Source organism: Triturus cristatus, chromosome 2_1, assembly GCF_964204655.1.
Source record: "Triturus cristatus chromosome 2_1, aTriCri1.1, whole genome shotgun sequence".
NCBI classification, from domain to species: domain Eukaryota; kingdom Metazoa; phylum Chordata; class Amphibia; order Caudata; family Salamandridae; genus Triturus; species Triturus cristatus.
In genome coordinates this window covers 836,198,035-836,221,095 of record NC_140581.1, presented here as the reverse complement: position 1 = coordinate 836,221,095, position 23,061 = coordinate 836,198,035, and the positions used below count along the sequence as shown (strand labels likewise).

Genomic DNA, 23,061 nt, shown 5'->3' with positions numbered 1-23,061 from the left:
ATTTCCTGGTATTAATTTTGGTGCTGCCCATACCTTGTAAACATGGGGCAGCGTAAAAAAGCAATGGGTGTTGCAGTGCAACACCCATTGCCTGCCCCTTTGATGCTGAGTGCTGCATGAATAGGAGCATTATTTACAAAGCAGCACTAAGCCACTTAACGTGGCTCAACGTCGCCTTGTAAATAAGGTGAAGGAGTTAATGCCACCAGAACGTCCCCATAAGCGACGTTCTGGTTGCGTTAAGTCTTTGTAAATATGCCCTACTGATTTCTGCCTTTCAGTTTGTGGTGGGGGTGACTCACTGGGGCAGCAAGCAGGGAAGTAGCTATCAATAGCGCAGCAGATGCAGTGGCACCGGAACCATGAGATTTGATGAGCTCTTTGCACCCCAATTTTAGTTATTGATTTCCTACCTCATCAGGGTATGGAGGCCAATTTTCCATGATCCTTCTAGGCTTTTTGCCACACCACTAGTAGCATGGGCCCTAGTGCAAGCATGGAAAATGACCCCTCCTGCCCACTGGCTGAGTAGCAAAACAGAGCTATTATTGGGGTCCAGTAAACCCTTTACTTTCTGAGGCTCCTGCGCCATTGCACCTGCTGCACGAGTAACAGCAGCGCCCTTAGGATTCCTATTCTGTATTTGATGGCACAATGTTGCAGATCTTTCAGTGAACAAATGCACCTTAAGTGCAATCGGAGCATGGAAAAACAACAGATGCTCAGTTTAAGACACAAGATTTACTATTTCCGAGTGCAGATGACTAGTCGTCAGCCTGACCTGTGTGTGTAAAAGGTTTTGAGAATGAGCCCCACGGTCTTAAAAGGGTAAAATCAGCAACTTATATTAAACTCAGCACAATATGGAAAACGATAACAGAGTTAATGATAGTGGGTGCGGGCACATACACATCTCAATCAATGGGTGAGAGACATCAATCCACCGGTGTAACAAAACTGAAGACAAAAGAGTAACTATTAAAGATCAGAAGAATAACATTTTGCTTTTGGAAAGTCCAATCCCTTATTAGCTCTTGCCCACCTCCGATAATGAAATTCGTTTTGATCATCAAGTTAAATTTGAAAAAAGCGCCTTAAAACTGAAGTGTTTTTCTGCATGGAAATCTTTTTTGCAGGCTGCCTACACTAATGTCTCTAGAGCGTAACATATTTTGAGGGGAACATTGCAGCAGCAGTACATGGTGCTCGGCCGTGGGAGTGGCACGTTCGGTTATTGACTTCCTTTGACGGTGACCTGCGCGACACACTACACTAGTTGACACTGCGGAAGAGCAGGTAGCTGTTGTCATGACTCCGGAAACAAACACGCCGAGCGAGAGAAGCGCCCTGCAGAGGGATCGAGAGAGCGGCAGGAGCGACGAGAGAAAGAAGCCTGGTTAATCATGTCAGTCCCTTTCTCAAACACGCCTCACCGCATCCCGAGAGGATTTGGAAATGTTCTCGAGGGTTTAACTCGGGAGATTCTAAGGAACCAACCCAAGGATATCCCAACTTTTGCTGCAATGCACTTTACAACGCTTTTAAGGCAGAGGGAGGCGTCAGGCATTGATCAAGCTGAATGGGGGGCTAAATTAGAGGACAGATTTTACAATAATAAAGCTTTTCTGCAGCCACCCGGAAGCAGGAGCAAGGAGGACTTTCGAGAAAAGCCTTTCGTGGACCCAAAGAAGGACAGAAGAGATCACGCTCAAAGTGAACAGCAACCATCTGGTGTTAGCAACCGACCTGACAGTGACCAGTTTTCAGAGCCTGCCGTTCTTCACCAGGAGAAGCAACCACTAGAAGGTAACAATACTGACAGGGACCAGTTTTCAGACACTATTGGTTTTCATCACGAGGAGCAGCCACCTGATGGTAATGACCAGCAAGACAAGGACCAGTTTTCCGATGCTGCCGTTCTACACCAGGAGCAGCAGCTACCAGTTGATAATGGCCACCATGACAGTGACCAGTTTTCGGAGCCTGTCGTTCTTCAGCAAAAGGAGCACCCACTCAAAGATGACCATTATGAGAGGGACCAGGTTTCTGAGCGTGTTCTCCAGCACGAGGAGCAGCCATTAAGTGATAGCAACCATCTCAACGGTGACCAGATTTTCAAGCCTTCCATTCTTCCTCAAGAGGAACAGCCACCCAATGATAACAACCACAACAGTGACCAGGCTACCAAGCTTGTCATTCTACAACAAGAGGAGCAACCACTTGGTGAGAACAACCTCAGCAGTGACCAGGTTTCTGAGCCTGTCATTCAACACCGAGAGGAGCAACTGCCTGAGCAAACACCCGATGAGGACAATCATGACAGTGACCAGGTTTCCGACTCTGTCATTCTTACCCAAGAGGAGCAACCACCTGATGTTAACAACCACGACAGTGAGCAGGTTTCCGAGACTGTCATTCTACAACAAGAGGAGCAACCACCCGATGATAACAACCACAACAGTGACCAGGTTACCAAGCCTATCATTCTACAACAAGAGGAGCAGCCACCCGATGATAACAACTACAAAAATGACCAGGTTTCCGAGCCCGTAATTCTTCCCCAGGAGGAGCAGCCACCTGATGATAACAACCACGACAGTGAGGAGGTTTCTGAGACTGTCATTCTTAACCAAGAGGAGCAGCTATCTGATGGTAACAGCCGCAATAGTGACAAGGTTTCTGAGCCTGTAGTTCATACTCAGGAGGAGCATACCCCCGATGATAACAACCCCGACAGCGACCAGGTTTCTGAGCCTGTAGTTCATACTCATGAGGAGCATGCCCCCGATGATAACCCCAACAGTGACCAGGTTTCTGAGCCTGTAGTTCATACTCAGGAGGAGCATACCCCCGATGATAACCCCGACAGTGACCAGGTTTCTGAGCCTGTAGTTCATACTCAGGAGGAGCATACCCCCGATGATAACCCCAACAGTGACCAGGTTTCTGAGCCTGTAGTTCATACTCAGGAGGAGCATACCCCCGATGATAACCCCGACGGTGACCAGGTTTCTGAGCCTGTAATTCTTCCTCAGGAGGAGAAGCTCCCAGATGATAACAACCCCAAGAGCGACCAGGTTTCTGAGTCTGTAATTCTTAACCAAGAGGAGCAGCCCCCCGATGATAGCAACCCAGACAGCGACCAGGTTTCTGAGCCTGTAATTCTTATCCAAGAGGAGCAGCCCCCCGATTATAGCAACCCCGACCGTGATCAGGTTTCGGAGTCTGTAATTCTTAACCAAGAGGAGCAGTCCCCCGATGATAACATTCACCATGACCAGGCTTCAGAGTCTGTAATTCTTCACCATGAGAAACAAAATTCATATGAAAACGACCTCACCAGAAATGAAGCTGCTGTGACAATCCAGGCTCATGTTAAGGGGTATCTAACAAGAAAAGAAGCAGACAAGATGAAAGAAGCAACAAACACCAAGTAAGTATTAAGCTATTTGAACTGTGTATATTGTAATAATAAGGAAAATTCAGCCATTGGATTGTCATTGTTTTATTAGATAAGGTAAAAAAAGAAGCATCAACAGGAGTTATATTTTGCCAATAAGACAGAATATTTTGGGAGTAACTAATGTGGCTTGTGCGCGTTTTATTTCCAATGGAAGCAAGTTCTGGGTATAAATAATGGCCTATGCTGATGCTGTATATATATATATAAATAAATAAATAGCTCAGAGACCTTTTAAGGTTTTTAATGCACCTGGTCATAGATATATTTTGGAGCTCCCTATAGGAGCTTGAGGCCCTTATTACAAATGCCCCAGAATATGGTGTGACATGTACAGCACCTGGTAAAATCTGATAACCCGGGTTGCGGAATTTCCAGGGAATAGTAAATTTCACTTGTTGCAAGCTTTCCTCTCGAAAATAGGGAATTACATGCTGCTAATTTTGGTGCTGTCTCTACGTAAATTTGCATGTACTTGTATTTATTGCCATTTTCTTCTGGTAAATTTCATCAGGTTTGACCTACGGAAATTTACCTAGGGAAAACCTGGCAGTGATTTTGACCACACTATGTAATTTCCTAATGCAGTAAAGTCTGCATGACTTGGAATTCAAATATATGCGTTAACAGGAGGTACTGAACATATCGTAATTCAAAGCCCCACTTGAAAGGGAGGGATTGGATGTAATCAGTGGTAGAAGAGATGTATTACCATGGCTTTAATACTGCATAGTTTCAACTACAGTTTTTATAATGTCTAAATGCAGCAAGTAACAGTTGTACCATACTTAATGGTACTCTGGGAGATTGCATGTTTAATTCATTTCCATCATTGTGCACCTTTTTCGAACATTGCTCTGGGTTAACAAAGCATACATCAACCCTCTATATGAAGTTTTGGTATTGGACTTCCACACATTACACCTTCCCATCCTACCCGGCAAATAGTACATACAAGTGTACACAATTAGGCAATGGATGAGGTGATCTCATAGGCCTAGCAGTATTGAAAGTCAGAATCAGGTAGGCGTGAGATGAGTCTCTAAGCAGGCTGGCCCCAACAGAGTGAGGCCCTGGGCAATTGACCTGTTTCCACATGCCTTAAAATGTCCCTGAAAGAACTGCATTTGTTGAGTCCATGTGCACCCATAGGACAATCCAAAACCTCGAAGTGTTCAAGAGAAGCAGGCTATAGATGAACTCATGGGCCTGATTCACAAAGGTAAAATTACACTTTTGAGTAAATTTTCGATTGTTTGCTATTCACAAAGGCTTTTTTACTGGTAGTATCTTTATGACTGTGGGGTCTCCGCACATAAAAAGGTAGGACTGTCCTATCTTTTTATGTGCCGAGACTCTGCAGTTGTAAAAAAATACTACCAGCAAAATACCTTTGTGAATAGCAAACAATCGTAAACTTACTCAAAAGTTAAAGTTCACCTTTGTGGATCAGGCCCTCAAATTGTAAAGACACAGCAGTGGGTAAATGCCTCTGCAGCAGAAATATAGAGAGCTAGATTTTGTGATACTTCAATATTCCCTACTACATCCAAGGTCTTGCTTCTCTTCTATCCTGGATGTTAGCACTTGACACCAATCGATACAGGAGCTTGATAGCAACGCTGTCAAGTTACAGAACATGGTTTCCATAGTTACAAGTTGTAGATGAACACATGCACTGGTAAAACAGGTAAATGCTGCTTAAGGTCAGGGATGATGCTTTAGGACTTGGGCAGTCTCGTCTGTCCTAATTACCCAATTACAATCACAATCAATTATGCTCTGCTTCTCACTGATCAGTGACCTGATAGGGGAGCAGTCACTGTTCACCTTGTTACTAAGGTTCTGTCCTGATCCCTGGGAGGAAGTGCTTTCGTTCTCTGGAATGCGTGACTGTATGTCTGTGGCAAAGGGTAGCCCTATTTATCTCAGAGGCTTCTACGGTTAAGGAATGCATAGCGTCTTTCTTTCTGTGCAGCGGATGTAGCACTATAGTGTCGGACGTGTGAAAAACCAAAAGCACGAAATCCATCACAGGGAGTACTTTATAGGTGAGCAATGGGTGCCACACAATAGATCCAAGAAAAGAAAGAGATGGGCCATGATTCCTTATGCTCGTTCTACCGGAGAATGTGGTTCTGCTATCCAGAGCCAACATAGTAGTGCTTTTCCAGGTAGCAGTCAGAAATGTAGTACAGTCCACTCGTTCTACTCGTACAACATCTACAACTGCTTCTATTACTACCCGCTGCTTCCTGTACTTCTTTGCATTCTTCGCATCATTCAACCTCCTATGTCCTTCCATGGCCTTAGGAGGAGAACACTATGGTAACTGAGACAGTGAGCACGTAATAAAGGACTTTACCTCTAATAAATATGTCAAGAGGATACTACTGGCCAAAGTTCGTCATCAACTCAGCTGAGAGAGAAAGTGCCTGCTACAAGAAAAGTGTAGTCAGGTTCCATTTTTTAGGTCGAGCCTGGGCAGCGCATGAGCTACTCTGCAAGGCATGCTGTATTGGATTATGGACTTGAATCAACGTCCACTCTTTGTCATTGGCTTGTGTGATTGTCCTTCGTAAATGCTGACTTCTGATTCGTTAATAGGCTTGTAAGTCCCTCCTTAGTACCGCCTGTCTTCATTTGTAATCTCCCATGAGGACTGGCCCTTTTACTTCGGTTGTTACACGGTATGTCTTATTTAGTCTGTAGCACTATTTTCTTTAATACGTTTCTTCTACTGCAGGCATTACATGCTTTCCTGCAACATTCATTGCATTCGGATTTTGCTCTGTATATAGTAAAATTGACTGTGGTTTCTTATTCCAAACCCTTTTCAAGTCCTTCGCGTTGTATTAAGTACATAACGCTGGAAGTAGCATAGTGAGCGAAAGGTGGAAATGTTTTTCTCTGAAACTTCTTTATTGTAATGATTGCCAAAATATTTTTGAAAAAAGTACAAAACAAACAGCACACACGTAAATAACATAAGTTGACACATGGCTACACAGCTCAGGGCAGACTCCTGAGCGCCTTGCATGTTCCTATGCCATGTTTGCCTCTCGCGACAGAGCGGGTTTTCTCCCAACTGAGAACAAAATGGATTTGTTACTTTGTTGGGGGAGGAGCTGTTTTATTTGTCTCTAACTTGTCAGGCTGTCAGTTAGTTATGCAGGAACCTTAGAAATACCTAATTTATGCCACTGGCACAGACGGTGTCCCATCCAAGAGAATACTCCAGTTTTAAGTTGCATATTATCAAGCACGGCGTTAAAATTATCGCCACTTTAGCGGCAGAAATCCGCCGCTAAAGCGGCGATAATGGGCTTGATAATATGTCGGTGAGAATTCCAATAGAAGCCTATGTTGACACCACAACAAGGGCTTCTATTGGAATTCTCAAAGGCATATTATCAAGCCCATTATCGCCGCTTTAGCGGCAGTTTTCTGCCGCTAAAGCGGCGATAATTGTAACGCCGTTTCTTCATAATATGCCCCCTAGTTGTTTAAAAAAAATATTGTACTTGAGCAAAAGAGCGAGGGGCCGTCTGTGTGTTTTTTATGTATTTTTATCTCACACAAAAATGCTGATCGGAGATGTTACAGTCTGAACTTTAAGTTTCGCATTTACTGCTTGACAATCAAAACAGATTAAGGAGCAGAGGAGTGGAGGGTATAGGGAATACAAAAGAAATAGTGATCCGGGTGCACTTTGACCAAGTGATGTCAATGAGAAAGGAATGCTTTGATGCCGTTTACTTAAAGAGAAAACAAAACAAGCATTTGCAATGCAATCGGTCGCGCAATTACGAGATTTTGAGCTATTGGCATTGTAAATGACAATGCCTTTTATTTATGTGCTTAAAAAACCTGCAATCATAAAAGGCACTGTCATTTGCAATACCAATAGGTCAAAGTTTCTAAAATGCAAACCAATTGCATTGAAATGCTTGTTCTTAAGTTGTCATCTAATTGGAAATGATTTTACTTTTTATGTGGTGATGTAAGAAATGCTTCCGTGGGAATAGAGGAACATTGAAAAGAGGAGTTGTCATGATTTATTCTTAAGTCAGGTCTGTTCAAAGCAGTGCTTAATTTGTAAAATAATAAGTGCCAGGGCCCTCATCAGGGGGCCAATGCAGTATGCACCACAAATTGCCCCAGCCAGCGCTACCAATGACAGTACCTACACAAGTACTAACCATCACACTCCTACAAGTGTGACAATTCAGACTATTTCAGGCCTCCAAAACTATAAGAATGGCTTGGGTTGCCGGCTTTAATTGTTTTAATGTATATTTAATCAATAAACAACAGTTATAAGTGCCGGTGCTGGTAATTAAGTGCTGGTGCTGAGCAAGGGAAACCACCGTCAAATTAAGCACTGGTTCAAAGGTTTAAAGACCAAATTCCCAACCCTGGTAAACATTGATTTCTTGGTCACATACCAGACATCAATTGCAGCAGAGTAAACATCATCAGCAGTCTCCAATGTTAAAAAGACACCCAGAGCATCCAAGACATCATATGCTCCAATGAATCACGGGCTAAGAGAGGAAATCTGCACTTCTTATGCCGGGCCAGACTAAGAACTAAAAGCAGACCTAGCAAATTCGGACAGATCCACGACTGCTCAGAGCAAGTGAATGCAGCGATCGAGCTCTACTATTGCCAGGAGGGCTTAGGGGTTACTCCTTCAAAAATAACTGAAACATGAGAAAACAAATATATAATTTATAACATAGTGTTCATCATATGCAAAAATACATTAACATTTAAAGCATGATATCTATTGATGCAGCATTAGACCTCTGTCGTCTCTCAGACTGTCCACATTTGCTGGGTCAGACTGTCAGATATCTTCATTTTGCATTGTATAGCTCTGTCATTGTTTTTTAACAAGACACCCTGTGCATAGCTGAGTCATTACCTGACAAAGAAATTAAAGAAAATTATATCACAAATCAACACATTCACATCATTGTATTAGAAATGCGCTGTAGATTTACTATTTTCTGTACTTAAATTTTCTTCTTTGTGAAGCCGTTAATGAATCAGTCAATTAGGTTGAAACGTTATAATGTGTTTAGTGTTATAATACATTCTATCAGTTTCAGTTTTTCATATGTCTATCTCTCTCTCTATTTATCGCTCTCTCTTTATATATATATACATATATTATCTACTGGCGGTCGCCAGTAGATAGTTATAGTTAGGACCTATTTTCCATAGGAAATCCACAACATTCTATTCCCAATAAGTCTGGCGGCGATTGACGAATCTTCGCGAACTTTTCCACACTTTTGCCCAGCTCCGCTCCGCTCCTACCCTGAAAGTTTTGTGGTTATCCCTCAAGCGAGGGCCGAGAAAAAAGGAGGGTCCCAAAATGCGTTTTCCCCATGCAATTTCCCATAGGATCTGTTGTCGCAGCTACAGCCTGAACTGCTGAACGGAATTACACCAAATTTGGCAAAGAGGTAGTCCTCAGTTCAGACTCGTGCCTTTTGCTTAAATGGTGTAAATCCGTTCAGTAGTTCCTGAGAAAATGAGGGTAAAATAGTTAGTGATATCTATGGCCGGGGAGGATCCGCGCACCCTCCCCGCACCCTCCCTGAACCCTCCGAGCACGAGCTGAATGCTAATTGGCTGACAACACTCTGAATCAGGAAGAGTTGGCAGCCATCTTGTGCCTCGGTAGAACCGAAGCACAAGAAAACCGAAAAAAAGGCGCAAAACGCGACAAGGGAGCAGGGTAGAAACACCCTGACCCCTAGGCCTGCTCAGGGGGTCCCACAAGGACCCCCAGGGCCCAAAAAGGGTAGGGTCCACGCATCCCGCTAACGAAAAAAAAAACGAAGCGCCGGCTCCCGCGCTTCGTTTTGATTTAGCCCCCGGGGGGGCAAGTCACGGGGGCAATATGGTATTATAATGGGGGACCCAGAGGGGCCCCCAGGGACCGCCACCCCCGGGGCTTTTGTAAAATACGTGGGGGGGCTCTCAGCCCGCGGCCCCCCTCCTGGAGCCCTTGATGGCTCTGGGGACCGCCACCCCCCAAGGCCGGCTCCTGCAGTGTCCCGGGGTGCCCACCCCCGGGACACTGCAGTTTGCAAAGACCGGACGGGAGCCTCGCGGCTCCCATCCTGTCATTGCAAACTGCTTTGCTATTTGGAAGAGAGAGCAGGAAACCTGCTCTCTCTTCCAAATAGCAAAGCTGATTGCTTTTCCACATGGGGAGCAGCATGTTAGCTGCTCCCCATGTGGAAAAGCAATGCCGGCTCCCGCAGGAAGTGGGGAGCCGGCTGGGACCGTGGGGGGATTGGGACCCCCACACGGTCCCCAACGAGATGGCCAGGTCCCGGGGGTTGGGGTCCCCGGGGCCATAAGTGGCCCGGGAAGGGGGCCACGCAGCCCCCCTCCTAAACATTAAAAAAAAAAAAATTAAAACGGCCCGGGGATGGGTTCCCCGGGGCCTTAAATGGACACAGGAGGGGGGCTACGCAGCCCCCCTCCCTAAAAATATGTTTCTTTTTTTTAAAAAAAAGGCCCATGCCCCGGGGGATGGGGTCCCCGGGGTAGATTAAGGCCTCGGGAGGGGGGCCACGCGGACCCCCTACACAGTATAAAAAATAAAAAAAATTAGGGGGCAGGCCCTGGGGGATGGAGTCCCCAGGGCCAAAAAATAAGAAAAAGAAGGGGGGCTACACAGCCCCCTTTATTAAAAAGAATTTTATTTTAAAAAAACGGGATTGGGGAGGAGGCCACGCCCCCTCCTTTCATCACTCTGCAAACGCGCCCCCTGCCGCGTTTGCAGAGGGGTAACAAATTCCCCTTCAATACTGGGGGTCCCTGGGGGCCAACTAGCCCACCAGGAACCTCCAGTATGGGCCAGGGGGCTGCGTTGCAGAGAAGTGTTCTGAGGCCACGCCCCTTTTTATACCTCTCTGCAACGCAGCTCTGTGGCGCTTAATGGAGGTACCTGGTGGGCTAGTTGGACCCCAGGGGACCTCAGGATTCAAGGGGAGTTAATCTCCCAACTTAAAACACGCCACAGGGCGCGTTTGCACAGTGGTGAAGGTAGGGGGTGGGGCCTGAGGTGATACTGTGAAAACACGCCCTGTGGCGCGTTTTTAGTTGGGGAATTCATTCCTCTTCAATCCAGAGGTCCCTTAGGGGACAACTAGCCCACCAGGTACCTCCACTAAGCGCCACGGAGCTGCGTTGCAGAGTGTTGTAAAAAGGGGTGTGGCCTCTTAACACCTCTCTGCAACGCAGCTCCCTGGTGCATACTGGAGGTACCTGGTGGGCTAGTTGGCCGCCAGGGAAGCTCAGGATTCAAGGAGACTTAATCCCCCAACTTAAAACACCCCACGGGGTGCGTTTGCACGGTGATGAAGGTAGGGGGCGGGGCCTGAGGTGATGTATGTGCAAACACGACCTGTGGCACGTTTTAAGTTGGGGAATTAATTCCTCTTCAATCCTGAGGGTCCCTGGGGACCAATTAGCCCACCAGGTACCTCCAGTAAGCGCCACGGAGCTGCGTTGCAGAGTGTTGTAAAAAGCGGCGTGGCCTCTGAACACCTCTCTGCAATGCAGCTCCCTGGCGCATACTGCAGGTACCTGGTGGGCTGGTTGGCCCCCAGGGGATCTCAGGATTGAAGAGGAATTAATTCCCCAACTTAAAATGCGCCACAGGGCGTGTTTGCACACGTCACCTCAGGCCCCGCCCCCTTCCTTCACCATTGTACAAATATTCCTGTAAAATAAGTCGAACTACGAATTCCGATTTACTCACCTGTTATCAGGAGAGAACCGAGGGCTGCATCTTTTAGCCCAGCACTGACCCTGAAAAGTAATTCTAAGCGTACTTACCAGTAACTTGTATTTCCTTCCATAGGAATCCATTGTGTGGTTTTCACCAGAAAAGTTTCTAAGTGTCCATTTTTGAAACATACAAATATTCCTCTAAAATCAGTGAACCTACAAATTCAGATTTACTCACCTGTAATCAGGAGAGGACCCAGTGCTGCATCTTTTAGCCCAGCATTGACCCTGAAAAGTAATTCTAAGCATACTTCCCAGTAACTTGTATTTCCTTCCATAGGAATCCAATGTGTGGTTTTCAGCAGAAAAGTTTCTAAGTGTCTATTTTCACAAACTAAAAATATTCCTCTAAAATCAGCCGAACTACGAATTCCGATTTACTCACCTGTTATCAGGAGAGAACCCAGGGCTGCATCTTTTAGCCCAGCGCTGACCCAGAAAAGTAATTCTAAGCATACTTACCAGTAACTTGTATTTCCTTCCATAGGAATCCATTGTGTGGTTTTCAGCAGAAAATGTTCTAAGTATCTATTTTCACAAACTAAAAATATTCCTAAAAAATCGTCTGTATGACTTAAACACATTCTTTCAACTGTTTACAGGAGGTTGGCCAGTGCTGGATCCAGGATCCACCACTGAGTAAGAAAAAGTAACGATAACACTACTTACCTGCTAAGTGAATTTTCTGCCCTAGGATAACATTGGTGATTCTATGGGAAAAAGTTTCTACGTGTCAACTTTTAAAATACAATAATGTTCCTTAAAAATTACTACTGTAACCAAAGCGCTTTTACTCAACTGTTTACAGGAGATGTCCAAGGACTGAATCTAGGATCCAGTCCTGTGGTTAGAAAAGTAATCCATAAAGTAACTAATTGCATTTAATTAGAAATTCACATTGAGCTCAATGTTGCTGTAACTACTGTACTTAAAAGTCTGTTGCCTATTTGCCAAGTATTTAAACTAAAGTAATTCATTCTGAGAAAGTATATTTTGTATTGTAATGTATAATGTAATTATAATGTAATTAAAAACAATATATCTAAAATTAAATAGTTTTAAAAATGTAGTACATCAGTATCAAAAAAGTCAGTATAACAATTAATACATTAAAAATTGTCATTTACAAAACCTTTGAAATTCACTGTAAAAACCATAGGTTTCAGGCCTGATTTAGTTAGGAATTAGTATTTAAAAAACCTTTGAAATTCACTGAAAAAACCATAGGTTTCAGGGGCGTTATAGTTAGGAATTGGCATTTAAAAAACCTTAGAAATTCACTGAAAAAACCATAGGTTTCAGGGGCGTTATAGTTAGCTGGACATTTCCCTCATACAAAACCCTAGAAATTCCCCCGTTATAGTTAGTTCAGCTAACTATAACTTGTGCCCCCGCAATGCACTGCTGATGACGTCACATATTACATCACTCATGACATGGTCAGTGACATCACTGATGACATCACTAATGACATCTCAAATGACATCACTGATGACGTCATCCAGTGAGTCTGTGTTTCTGTAAAGTTTTAATATGTTTAATGTATATAGGGAAAGGCCTGTTGAAGAATGAGTGGGTGTACAATTGTGTGAATGGATGATTTTCTAGGTGCGTTACTGACTCTATAAGTGAGTCATTAAATGTATCTTACTGCAGACTAGTGACTAAACTGTGTGTATGTGTCTGTGTATTGGTGTATAAGTGGCTGCATGGTTTTGTGAATAGCTATATGAGTGTCTATATGGGTTATTGATTGGTTGTTTGAGTATCTGTACGGGTGCCTGAGTGTTTGTGTGGGTAGGGTGTGTCTGACTCTGTGCATAGAGGTGTGAGTGGGTGTTTCTATGTGTGCATGGTTTTAAAAGTGCAACTGTGATGGACTGTATGGTTGGGTGAGTGTATGTATGGGTGTGTTAGTGATTGAATGTATATCTCAGTTGTACATGTGTCAGTAACTACATATGTGAAACGCAGTGTATATGTGTGTAAGAGTATATAACTATCTATATGTGAGAGTGTGTGATTGCGGGAGTGGCTGTATGGATGAGTGTGTGCTTGTATCAGTAATTGTATAAGAGGGTCAGAATTTGTTAGTATTTTTATGAGTAAGTGAACTTAAGTGTGTTTAACTGTATAGGTGAGTAAATTGGACTGTGATTAATTATTTGCATGACTGACTAGGTGTGTCAGTACCTCAATGGATGATTGGTGGTGTGTGAGTGTCTATATAGGTGTATAATTGAATATGATAGTCCTGTATGGAGTGACTGTAAGTATGAGTGACTGTACAGGTGAGTGAGTGGAGATGTATGTTGACCTAAGAGTCAATGAGTGGGTATGTAGTTATTGGTATTGGAGTATCTATGGTTTTCAAAATGGCCATCTAAAATTTTGAGTCTGTGTATCAAAGGTTATATTAGGGTGTGAGAAGATGCACTAATTTATCACATGGATGACGTCATCAGTGATGTCACCAGTGATGTCATTTGAGATGCCATCAGTGATGTCATCAGTGATGTCACTGACCATGTCATGAGTGATGTAATATGTGACGTCATCAGCAGTGCATTGCGGGGGCGCGAGTTATAGTTAGCTGAACTAACTATAACGGGGGAATTTCTAGGGTTTTGTATGAGGGAAATGTCCAGCTAACTATAACGCCCCTGAAACCTATGGTTTTTTCAGTGAATTTCTAAGGTTTTTTAAATGCCAATTCCTAACTATAACGCCCCTGAAACCTATGGTTTTTTCAGTGAATATATATATATATATACATATTTATGTGGGTGTGTGAGTGCATTTGTGTGTATATATACAGATATATATGAATAATCATATATATACATATTTATATATATTCAATGACAAAACAAAGGATATCGTTATGTTATAAGTAGGTATGCGAATAGTATCCTACTTCACATTAAAAACCCTCAGAAATTTACTGATCGCTAAGTGGAAATATCAGTTTAAATGTAACATTTTATCCTAAAAAAATGAAAATTCACCAGTTATAGTTATTTCAAGTAACTATAGCTCGCACCCTTGATACATGTATTATGAATTTCAATAAGTGTAGGAAAGTAGGATCTGCTTCTTATAGTTACCCCCACTTTTTGCTTGATGTTGCACTGTTTTTGACTAATCTGACTGGAATCCTGCTAATCAGGACCCCAGTCTATCTGCTTTCTCCTTTAAATTGTTATGCATGTACTTTGGTACACTCTAGATTGGATACTGGGGTACCCTTATAAGTCCCTAGTATATGGTACCCATGTACCCAGGGCATAGGTACCCCAGAGGCCTCCCATGGGCTGAAGCATGTATTATGCCACCCATGAGAGGTCATGCAAAATGGAACTTCAGGGCTGCTACTGCTACTGCTACCTGTGTAAGCTGGTGTTTGTACCACTTACTTTAGATATAGGTTCACTATATCTATAGGTTACTACACTTAAAACTTACAAGTCACCCCTATAGCAGGCCTTATCAATCCTAAAGGCAGGGTGCTGGGTTTTAAGTTAGAGGATGGCCCTGCATGAGCAGAGCCTCTCTGCAGCCTTCGGAGACCATTCTCCCGGGTCGTCTGTGACTCAGCCGGACATATAGGTAGAGGTGCATTATAACCTCGCGGTAAATGCTATCTCAAAAACGGCTGCATAGAAACATAATGTGTTTGGTATCAAACACCCTGGAATCAAACCTCCACACCTGTAGCCGGTGTGGGAGGTATGATTCTACTCTTCTGAAGCGAACTTTGTGGGGTCATTGGTCTATCCGTTGCCAGTCTTCTCGACCCAGACAGCACATAATCGATGCTGTTGACCAGAGACACATTTCTGCCCTCCTGCTGCTGAGCCAAACTCGAGCAGAGGAAGGCAGCACAATAGGCATCCTATCACAGGGAGGTGTGACCACCTCCCAGACCGGATTTACTGTATTGGGGATGGGTGGGTGCACTCTGACAGTGCCTGAAAGTCTGCACCGTGGGCACATTTGGTGTCCCTGTGCATAGTCCAGCTCAATCCAGTTCTAGGAGCCATTGGCTCCTGCTCTGTTGTGAAACTGGACAAAGGACATGGGAGTGACCTCCCCTCTGTCCTGCCCCTCCCCTAGGAGGGTCCCCTGAATCTGTCCAACCCTCTCCTGTGGGTTCAAAAGGGCTTAACTGACTGTAGCTCTTTAGATTTTACGTGGACAAGATTCTACAAGAAGAAACCACTGACCTTCGACCAGCTGGACCATGTCATGAGTGATGTAATATGTGTAATATGTGACGTCATCAGCAGTGCATTGCGGGGGCGCGAGTTATAGTTAGCTGAACTAACTATAACGGGGGAATTTCTAGGGTTTTGTATGAGGGAAATGTCCAGCTAACTATAACGCCCCTGAAACCTATGGTTTTTTCAGTGAATTTCTAAGGTTTTTTAAATGCCAATTCCTAACTATAACGCCCCTGAAACCTATGGTTTTTTCAGTGAATATATATATATATACATATTTATGTGGGTGTGTGAGTGCATTTGTGTGTGTATATACAGATATATATGAATAATCCTATATATACATATTTATATATATTCAATGACAAAACAAAGGATATCGTTATGTTATAGGTAGGTATGCGAATAGTATCCTACTTCACATTAAAAACCCTCAGAAATTTACTGAACGCTAAGTGGAAATATCAGTTTGAATGTAACATTTTATCCTAAAAAAATGAAAATTCACCAGTTATAGTTATTTCAAGTAACTACAGCTCGCACCCTTGATACATGTATTATGAATTTCAATAAGTGTAGGAAAGTAGGATCTGCTTCTTATAGTTACCCCCACTTTTTGCTTGATGTTGCACTGTTTTTGACTAATCTGACTGGAATCCTGCTAATCAGGACCCCAGTCTATCTGCTTTCTCCTTTAAATTGTTATGCATGTACTTTGGTACACTCTAGATTGGATACTGGGGTACCCTTATAAGTCCCTAGTATATGGTACCCATGTACCCAGGGCATAGGTACCCCAGAGGCCTCCCATGGGCTGAAGCATGTATTATGCCACCCATGAGAGGTCATGCAAAATGGAACTTCAGGGCTGCTACTGCTACTGCTACCTGTTTAAGCTGGTGTTTGTACCACTTACTTTAGATATAGGTTCACTATATCTATAGGTTACTACACTTAAAACTTATAAGTCACCCCTATAGCAGGCCTTATCAATCCTAAAGGCAGGGTGCTGGGTTTTAAGTGAGAGGATGGCCCTGCATGAGCAGAGCCTCTCTGCAGCCTTCGGAGACCATTCTCCCGGGTCGTCTGTGACTCAGCCGGACATATAGGTAGAGGTGCATTATAACCTCGCGGTAAATGCTATCTCAAAAACGGCTGCATAGAAACATAATGTGTTTGGTATCAAACACCCTGGAATCAAACCTCCACACCTGTAGCCGGTGTGGGAGGTATGATTCTACTCTTCTGAAGCGAACTTTGTGGGGTCATTGGTCTATCCGTTGCCAGTCTTCTCGACCCAGACAGCACATAATCGATGCTGTCGACCAGAGACACATTTCTGCCCTCCTGCTGCTGAGCCAAACTCGAGCAGAGGAAGGCAGCACAATAGGCATCCTATCACAGGGAGGTGTGACTACCTCCCAGACCGGATTTAGTGTATTGGGGATGGGTGGGTGTACTCTGACAGTGCCTGAAAGTCTGCACCGTGGGCACATTTGGTGTCCCTGTGCATAGTCCAGCTCAATCCAGTTCTAGGAGCCATTGGCTCCTGCTCTGGTGTGAAACTGGACAAAGGACATGGGAGTGACCTCCCCTCTGTCCTGCCCCTCCCCTAGGAGGGTCCCCTGAATCTGTCCAACACTCTCCTGTGGGTTCAAAAGGGCTTAACTGACTGTAGCTCTTTAGATTTTACGTGGACAAGATTCTACAAGAAGAAACCACTGACCTTCGACCAGCTGGACACTCTGGACTTCAACTGGGACCGACTCCGTCCCCCTCTCCGTCCAAAGCTTTGTCTGTACCCTTGCTCCATACAAACTCCATGCATGACCTGATGTGCACTAAGAAGAACTAACGAATCTCCCTTGGGGTCAAGGAGTCACTCCCCTGCATTCACAGGCACCTCAATGCAACTTACCGGTCTGCTGCTCCTGAGCTCCTCCGGACTCCGAAGATTTCAGCAACACAGGGGGTGGGTTACAAAGGTACCTGAGGTTTATCTGTCCTCTCAGCAAGTTTGAGGCCAGTATCCCTGGTGGGGACTGCATAACCCGAACCCCTGTACACTGCGTCCATTTGCAGTTGCAAATGCTTGTTGGCAATTTCCGAGTGTGTGCATTAGTTTCCATGTAGTCCTGATGCTGAGCAGTATTTACACCAAAGAACTCTGGCTTCCTAGTGCTCCGTGGGCTGGTACTTTGCAATCTTGCTTGAGGTCCCCTTGCGTTTCCTGGTCATTCGGTCTGTGGGTCATCTTGATTTCTGTTGGGCTTTCCTGGTTGCTCCAGATGTGCCCTGACCCCCCATTGCTTGGTGAGTCCCTTGGACCTTGCTGGTCCACACCGTAACCTGCTTGACCAGCCAGACACCGACCCCTCAGCACTCGACATCCTTCATGGTACAACTTGCATCTGACTCCTGGTCATCGTCGACATCTCCTGGTCCTCGTGGCTGCAGAGTCAAGCATCCCTTCTTCGCACCTGAAGCACCCAACATCGGTGGGCATTCGTCTACCGAGCCCCTGGTCACTCTGAAATGACCCAGACTCTCTCCCCTCTGCTTTCAGGTTCCTCCCTTCCAGAAACCAGGCTTGGATTCCACCTGACCCTTTTCACCTTCACGGCAGAAGTACTTATTCGCAGCCCTCCATTGAGAACGACGGCGGTTTCCGACACCACTCCAGACCTATGCACCAGGCTCCTCTGGGATAGGTAACTCGGGTACTATGGTATCCACAGGTGGGGTGGCTCTCCAACCTCTTAAGTTCCAAAGGGTTTCCTAGAAGGGTCCTTAAACTAAAAAATTGCAACCGCGACGTCCCCATAGAATTCTACGGAGCCCAGGGTCGTGTTAGCACACTGCACCAGTCCTCCATGGGGTCCCTTTCTACTCACCTTGGGTGGTTCCTTGGGGTCCCAACTATTCTACATGCTCTAGACCTTGTCTGGACCCGAGTCATGGTTGTTATACCACTATTTTAGTATATGGTTTGGTCTCCCCCTGGAGCCCACTATCTATTGTGCTACTTAAAACTATTCTATTGATCTCGTACTGTGTGCTTTGCATTCTATCCTCGTGTAGAGGATACTAGAGAGTGTTATATTAATAAATACATATTTTTATATAACTACTGTGTGGTTCTCCTTTCATTTGATTAATTCAGGAGGTGATATTCTGGTACAACAAGCTGCTTTACATTCCTTCAAGATTAAGCCTGAAGGCTGCTCTCCACAGCTACCACTAGGATAGCTTTCTAAAGGTTATCTTTGACCCCAAACATCATAAGAGTAGTTTGGACTGGTGCAAGTTGACCACTTTAAATAGTGGACATCATATACCAGGCCAACTTCTCAAAATAAGTTCCACAATTTCAACTGATTTTAAAATGCTAAAGGTACTGTCTACCTCTTTTTCTAATTAACATATATGCCCAAGAATGTTTTGCCACATGGTTTTTAGTGAATGCGGTCTTAAATGGTGGCTTTGCAACTTGTTGATGTGTGTTCTAGATTACATGTCAAGTATTGGGTATTTCTGTCATACTTACATTTTTTTGCCATTAAAGAAACAGAATTGTAAATATAAAATGCAAATGTTTTTCACGTTTTTAAAATGCCTAAGATAATGACACTCTTTGTTTTTTTTCACAGAGAGAATGAGGATTCAGATAATCCCTAAAGAAAAACAAACATTTATTTACTTTCGACAGAGGGAATACATCAGTTTAATGAATGAGAACATTACTATGCTCAGCAGGTTGAGAGTGAAGAGCATTGTTCAGTTGGCTGGAGTAAAATCAATTTAGAGATCATGTGTAAGCACTGAGTGATAATCATAGGTACAAAAAAATGAAAACAAAACAGGGAAAGGAAATGCAACTTTGTTATTTTTTCTAATTTTGAATATTTTTTCATACACCTAGAAATGGCTCACAATATGGTGTTATTGACACAAATGAATACAAGTGTTTGGAAAATGTACTGTTACTTCATTCAAATTCTGTGAACAGAGAATAATTTACTCCCCTAGATCATCACAGGCCCCTTCTTATATACTGTTTATAGAAGCCAACCATTTACTCACAACACACTAGAATATAGTGGTCAATGCCCCATAGAGAAATAAAAGGTTATGTCACACCTCCCCAAGATTAAGCATTTCTGATTGAAAGTCAGTTTCTGGTGATCTATGATTTTGCAAGTTTGCACCTTTTTTTGTCTCAAAGTTCACCCTTTATTTTAAGGGCTAACTTTGAATTAATTTAAAAAATGTGTTTTATATATAAATAATGTGGTACTGGTAATGCAGAATACAAATGAATGAATGATTGTATAAGAATGTAAAATATTAGGGACAAGACATTTTCTACATTTTCTAAATCTCTTAGATGCTGCATTGTAACTGGTACAAACATATACATTTGTTTTCGTGCAATAAATCAAGGCTAAGGAGTTGGTGTACCGCCTTATCCTTCTTCCAAATGGTATTACATTGGTTTGGAATCCTTGGGGGAGAGAGAGAGAGAGAGAGAGAGATAGAGAGAGAGAGAGTGCGTGCGTGCGTGCGTGCGTGCGTGTGTGTGTGTGTGTGTATATATATGGGGCCGATTCCGATCCTGGAAAAACCGGGTACGAACCGTCGGTCGGAGCGTTTTCTCCGTCCGACTCGTACCCGGGAAAAAAACATTACAAACATGCAAGTAAGATTTGCACGGAAACACCATTTCTGTACGAATCGTAAAAAACACCGACCGACGAAAATATACATACAGATGTGATCCGGGAAAGCGCCGACGTGACGTCGGGACGCATTCAGGCTGCGTTTCACGAACCAGGAAGTACGATTCGAACCGACAGCAGTCCGGACGGCAATATTTTTACGGCACCCAAAAAGTGCCGGAAAAGCGAAGTACGGCACGATGCGAGCGGAATTGGGGGCCCGGTACGCGCCGTACCCCCCCGCCCCCTGTATGTACGTGCCCAGCCCCCCCGCAGATGGACGCGCCGTACCCCCAGCCCCCCTCTGTGTATGTACGGTGTGGACCCCCACCTCACCCCCCGAATGTACGGTGCGGACCCCCACCCCCCGAATGTATGGTGCGGACCCCCACCCCAACCCCCGAATGTACGGAGTGTACCCCCACACCCGTATGTACGGTGCGGACCCCCACCCCACCCCCCGAATGTACGGAGCGTACCCCCACCCCCGTATGTACGGTGCGGACCCCCACCCCACCCCTGAATGTACGGAGCGTACCCCACCCCGTATGTACGGTGCGGACCCCCACCCCACCCCCGGAATGTAAGGAGCATACCCCCACCCCCGTATGTACGACGCGGACCCCCAGCACGTAGTGCTGGTGGTCCACGCTGTACATACGGGGGTGGGGGTACGCTCCGTACATTCGGGGTGGGGGTACGCTCCGTACATTCGGGGGTGGGGGTACGCTCCGTACATTCGGGGGTGGGGGTACGCTCCGTACATATGGGGTGGGGGTACGCTCCGTACATTCGGGGGTGGGGGTACGCTCCGTACATTCGGGGGTGGGGGTACGCTCCGTACATACGGGGGTGGGGGTACGCTCCATACATTCGGGGGTGGGGGTATGCTCCGTACATACGGGGGTGGGGGTACGCTCCGTACATTCGGGGGGTGGGGTGGGGGTCTGCACCGTACATTTGGGGGGTGGGGTGGGGGTCCGCACCGTACATACGGGGGTGGGGGTACGCTCCGTACATTCGGGGGGTGGGGTGGGGGTCCGCACCGTACATACGGGGGTGGGGGTACGCTCCATACATACGGGGGTGGGGGTACGCTCCGTACAGGGGGCTGGGGGGGACGGCGCGTACATACGGGGGGCTGGTGGGGGGCGGCCCGTATGCGGGCACATGTCTCCATGGTTGCTATTGAGGTTTGCTCCGTGTGGTGTTTTTTCCATACGGTTGTACAATCGGACGGACGGGATGGATCGTACTTGCGCGCTCGGACTTCATTTTTCCGATTCGTACGTAAAATCGTCCGGGGAGGTGTCGGACACTTTTTCCGACCCGAGGACGTGTGGGGGAATTTTCCCAATGCGATTCGTATGTATTTTTTCCCATGCGAATCGTACTTGCCAGTTTGTACGGTACTTGTACGATTCGGACGGAAAAAAATCCGGATACGATTCGTACGGAGAAAATTTTTCCAGGATCGGAATCGGCCCCATAATGTTTATTATCTGTGATTGGTATTTTCCCTGTATTGTTGTTTTTGTATTACTATTACTACACTGGTGAACTGAGAGTTTATCGGTGGGCAATCAATTTTCCTATTACCCCAAAATTGTGTATTAATATATATTTATATATATATATATATTTGCTGAATACAGTGACTGAAAATAAACTGAAATTTGAACTTCCACTCGTGAGTGCGACTTTGTTTCCCTTACAAGCGTAATGGAATTGGATACATTGTAGTGGCAAAGTCCTGCCGAATGGAGTATCGCACCATCACGTACCTTTTAAGAGCGCTGTGCGATCTGACGAACGGGGCCAGCTGGTGTGTGTATTTTTATATATATATATATATATATCCGCTCGTTGTCCCACACCAAAGCGGGGCACTCGCAGGCAGGTGCAGACTTTGCGGGTGTGGATCCGCAAAAATATCTCGCTCGGCTCCTTTCTTTTTGTCAAAAGGAATGTCGCACTCGCGGGGCGTTTTAAACACAATTTATTTGAAATAGCCAAATGACCAGCAGTCATCCCCCTAAACTTGTAAACAGCATACCATATGGGGAGCTATTAAGGCTGAAAAGGAATAGCACTAAGACAATAGATTTTGAAACAGCTGCCTCGGAAAGTATAGCTAGATTCATTAAAAGAGGATACAACCCCACGACCCTGAACAGTACGTTACAAAGGGTGAGAGGGATTCCAAGGGAAAGTCTGTTACAAAACAAAGATAAACCCTTGGAGGATAGGGGAAAATTTCGTATGATCACCCCTTACTCTGCAGAAGCCAATCATTTGAAAAACATGCTCAAAAAGAATTGGCATATCCTAAAAACTGACATTACCATATGTGAGGACATCCCCCCCTTCCCATTAGTAACCTTTAGAAAAGCGAGGTCACTCCGGGATATGTTGGTGAAAAGCCATTTGGAAAGAGTACCACAGAAAGGGGGCACCTTGAGAGCAATGAGGGGCTTTTTCCCTTGTAATAGATGCAAAGCCTGTGCTAATAGTAAAAGGGTTTTAACATATACTATCCCTGATCTTGAAAAGACACAACACATTACCAAATTTATAACTTGCAGCACGCCCTATGCGGTTTACTGTCTGGTATGCCCATGCGGGCTGCGTTACATAGGCAGCACCATCCACCAGCTAAAAATTAGAATTCTGGAACACCAAAGGGCCATTGAAAAAAACGACTAGATGTATCCGGTAGCACGCCAATTTGCGGAAAAACATCAGAGCAATAGTGGCCTGCTACAATTCTTTGGTCTGGATCATGTCCCTCCGAATGTTCGGGGGGGTGACAGAGTGAAGAAGCTGCGACGACTTGAAT

General features: G+C 44.9%; 1 protein-coding gene across 1 annotated transcript; it reads left to right on the top strand.

Moving 5' to 3' along the window:
• Nucleotides 1–1,339: 1,339 nt before the first annotated feature.
• LOC146865950 (uncharacterized) lies at nucleotides 1,340–19,990 on the top strand. Its single transcript, XM_085632916.1, has 2 exons — nucleotides 1,340–3,433; nucleotides 19,155–19,990. Exons 1-2 carry the CDS (start codon nucleotides 1,404–1,406, stop codon nucleotides 19,180–19,182), a joined length of 2,058 nt encoding a protein of 685 aa, XP_085489042.1. The 5' UTR covers nucleotides 1,340–1,403; the 3' UTR covers nucleotides 19,183–19,990.
• The last annotated feature ends 3,071 nt before the right edge of the window (nucleotides 19,991–23,061 follow it).

Coding starts and splice junctions, on each gene's coding strand:
- LOC146865950 (XM_085632916.1), top strand. CDS start 1,404: ATGTCAGTCCCTTTCTCAAACACGCCTCACCGCATCCCGAGAGGATTT. Junction 3,434..19,154: donor AAAGAAGCAACAAACACCAA/GTAAGTATTAAG, acceptor TTTTTTTCACAG/AGAGAATGAGGATTCAGATA.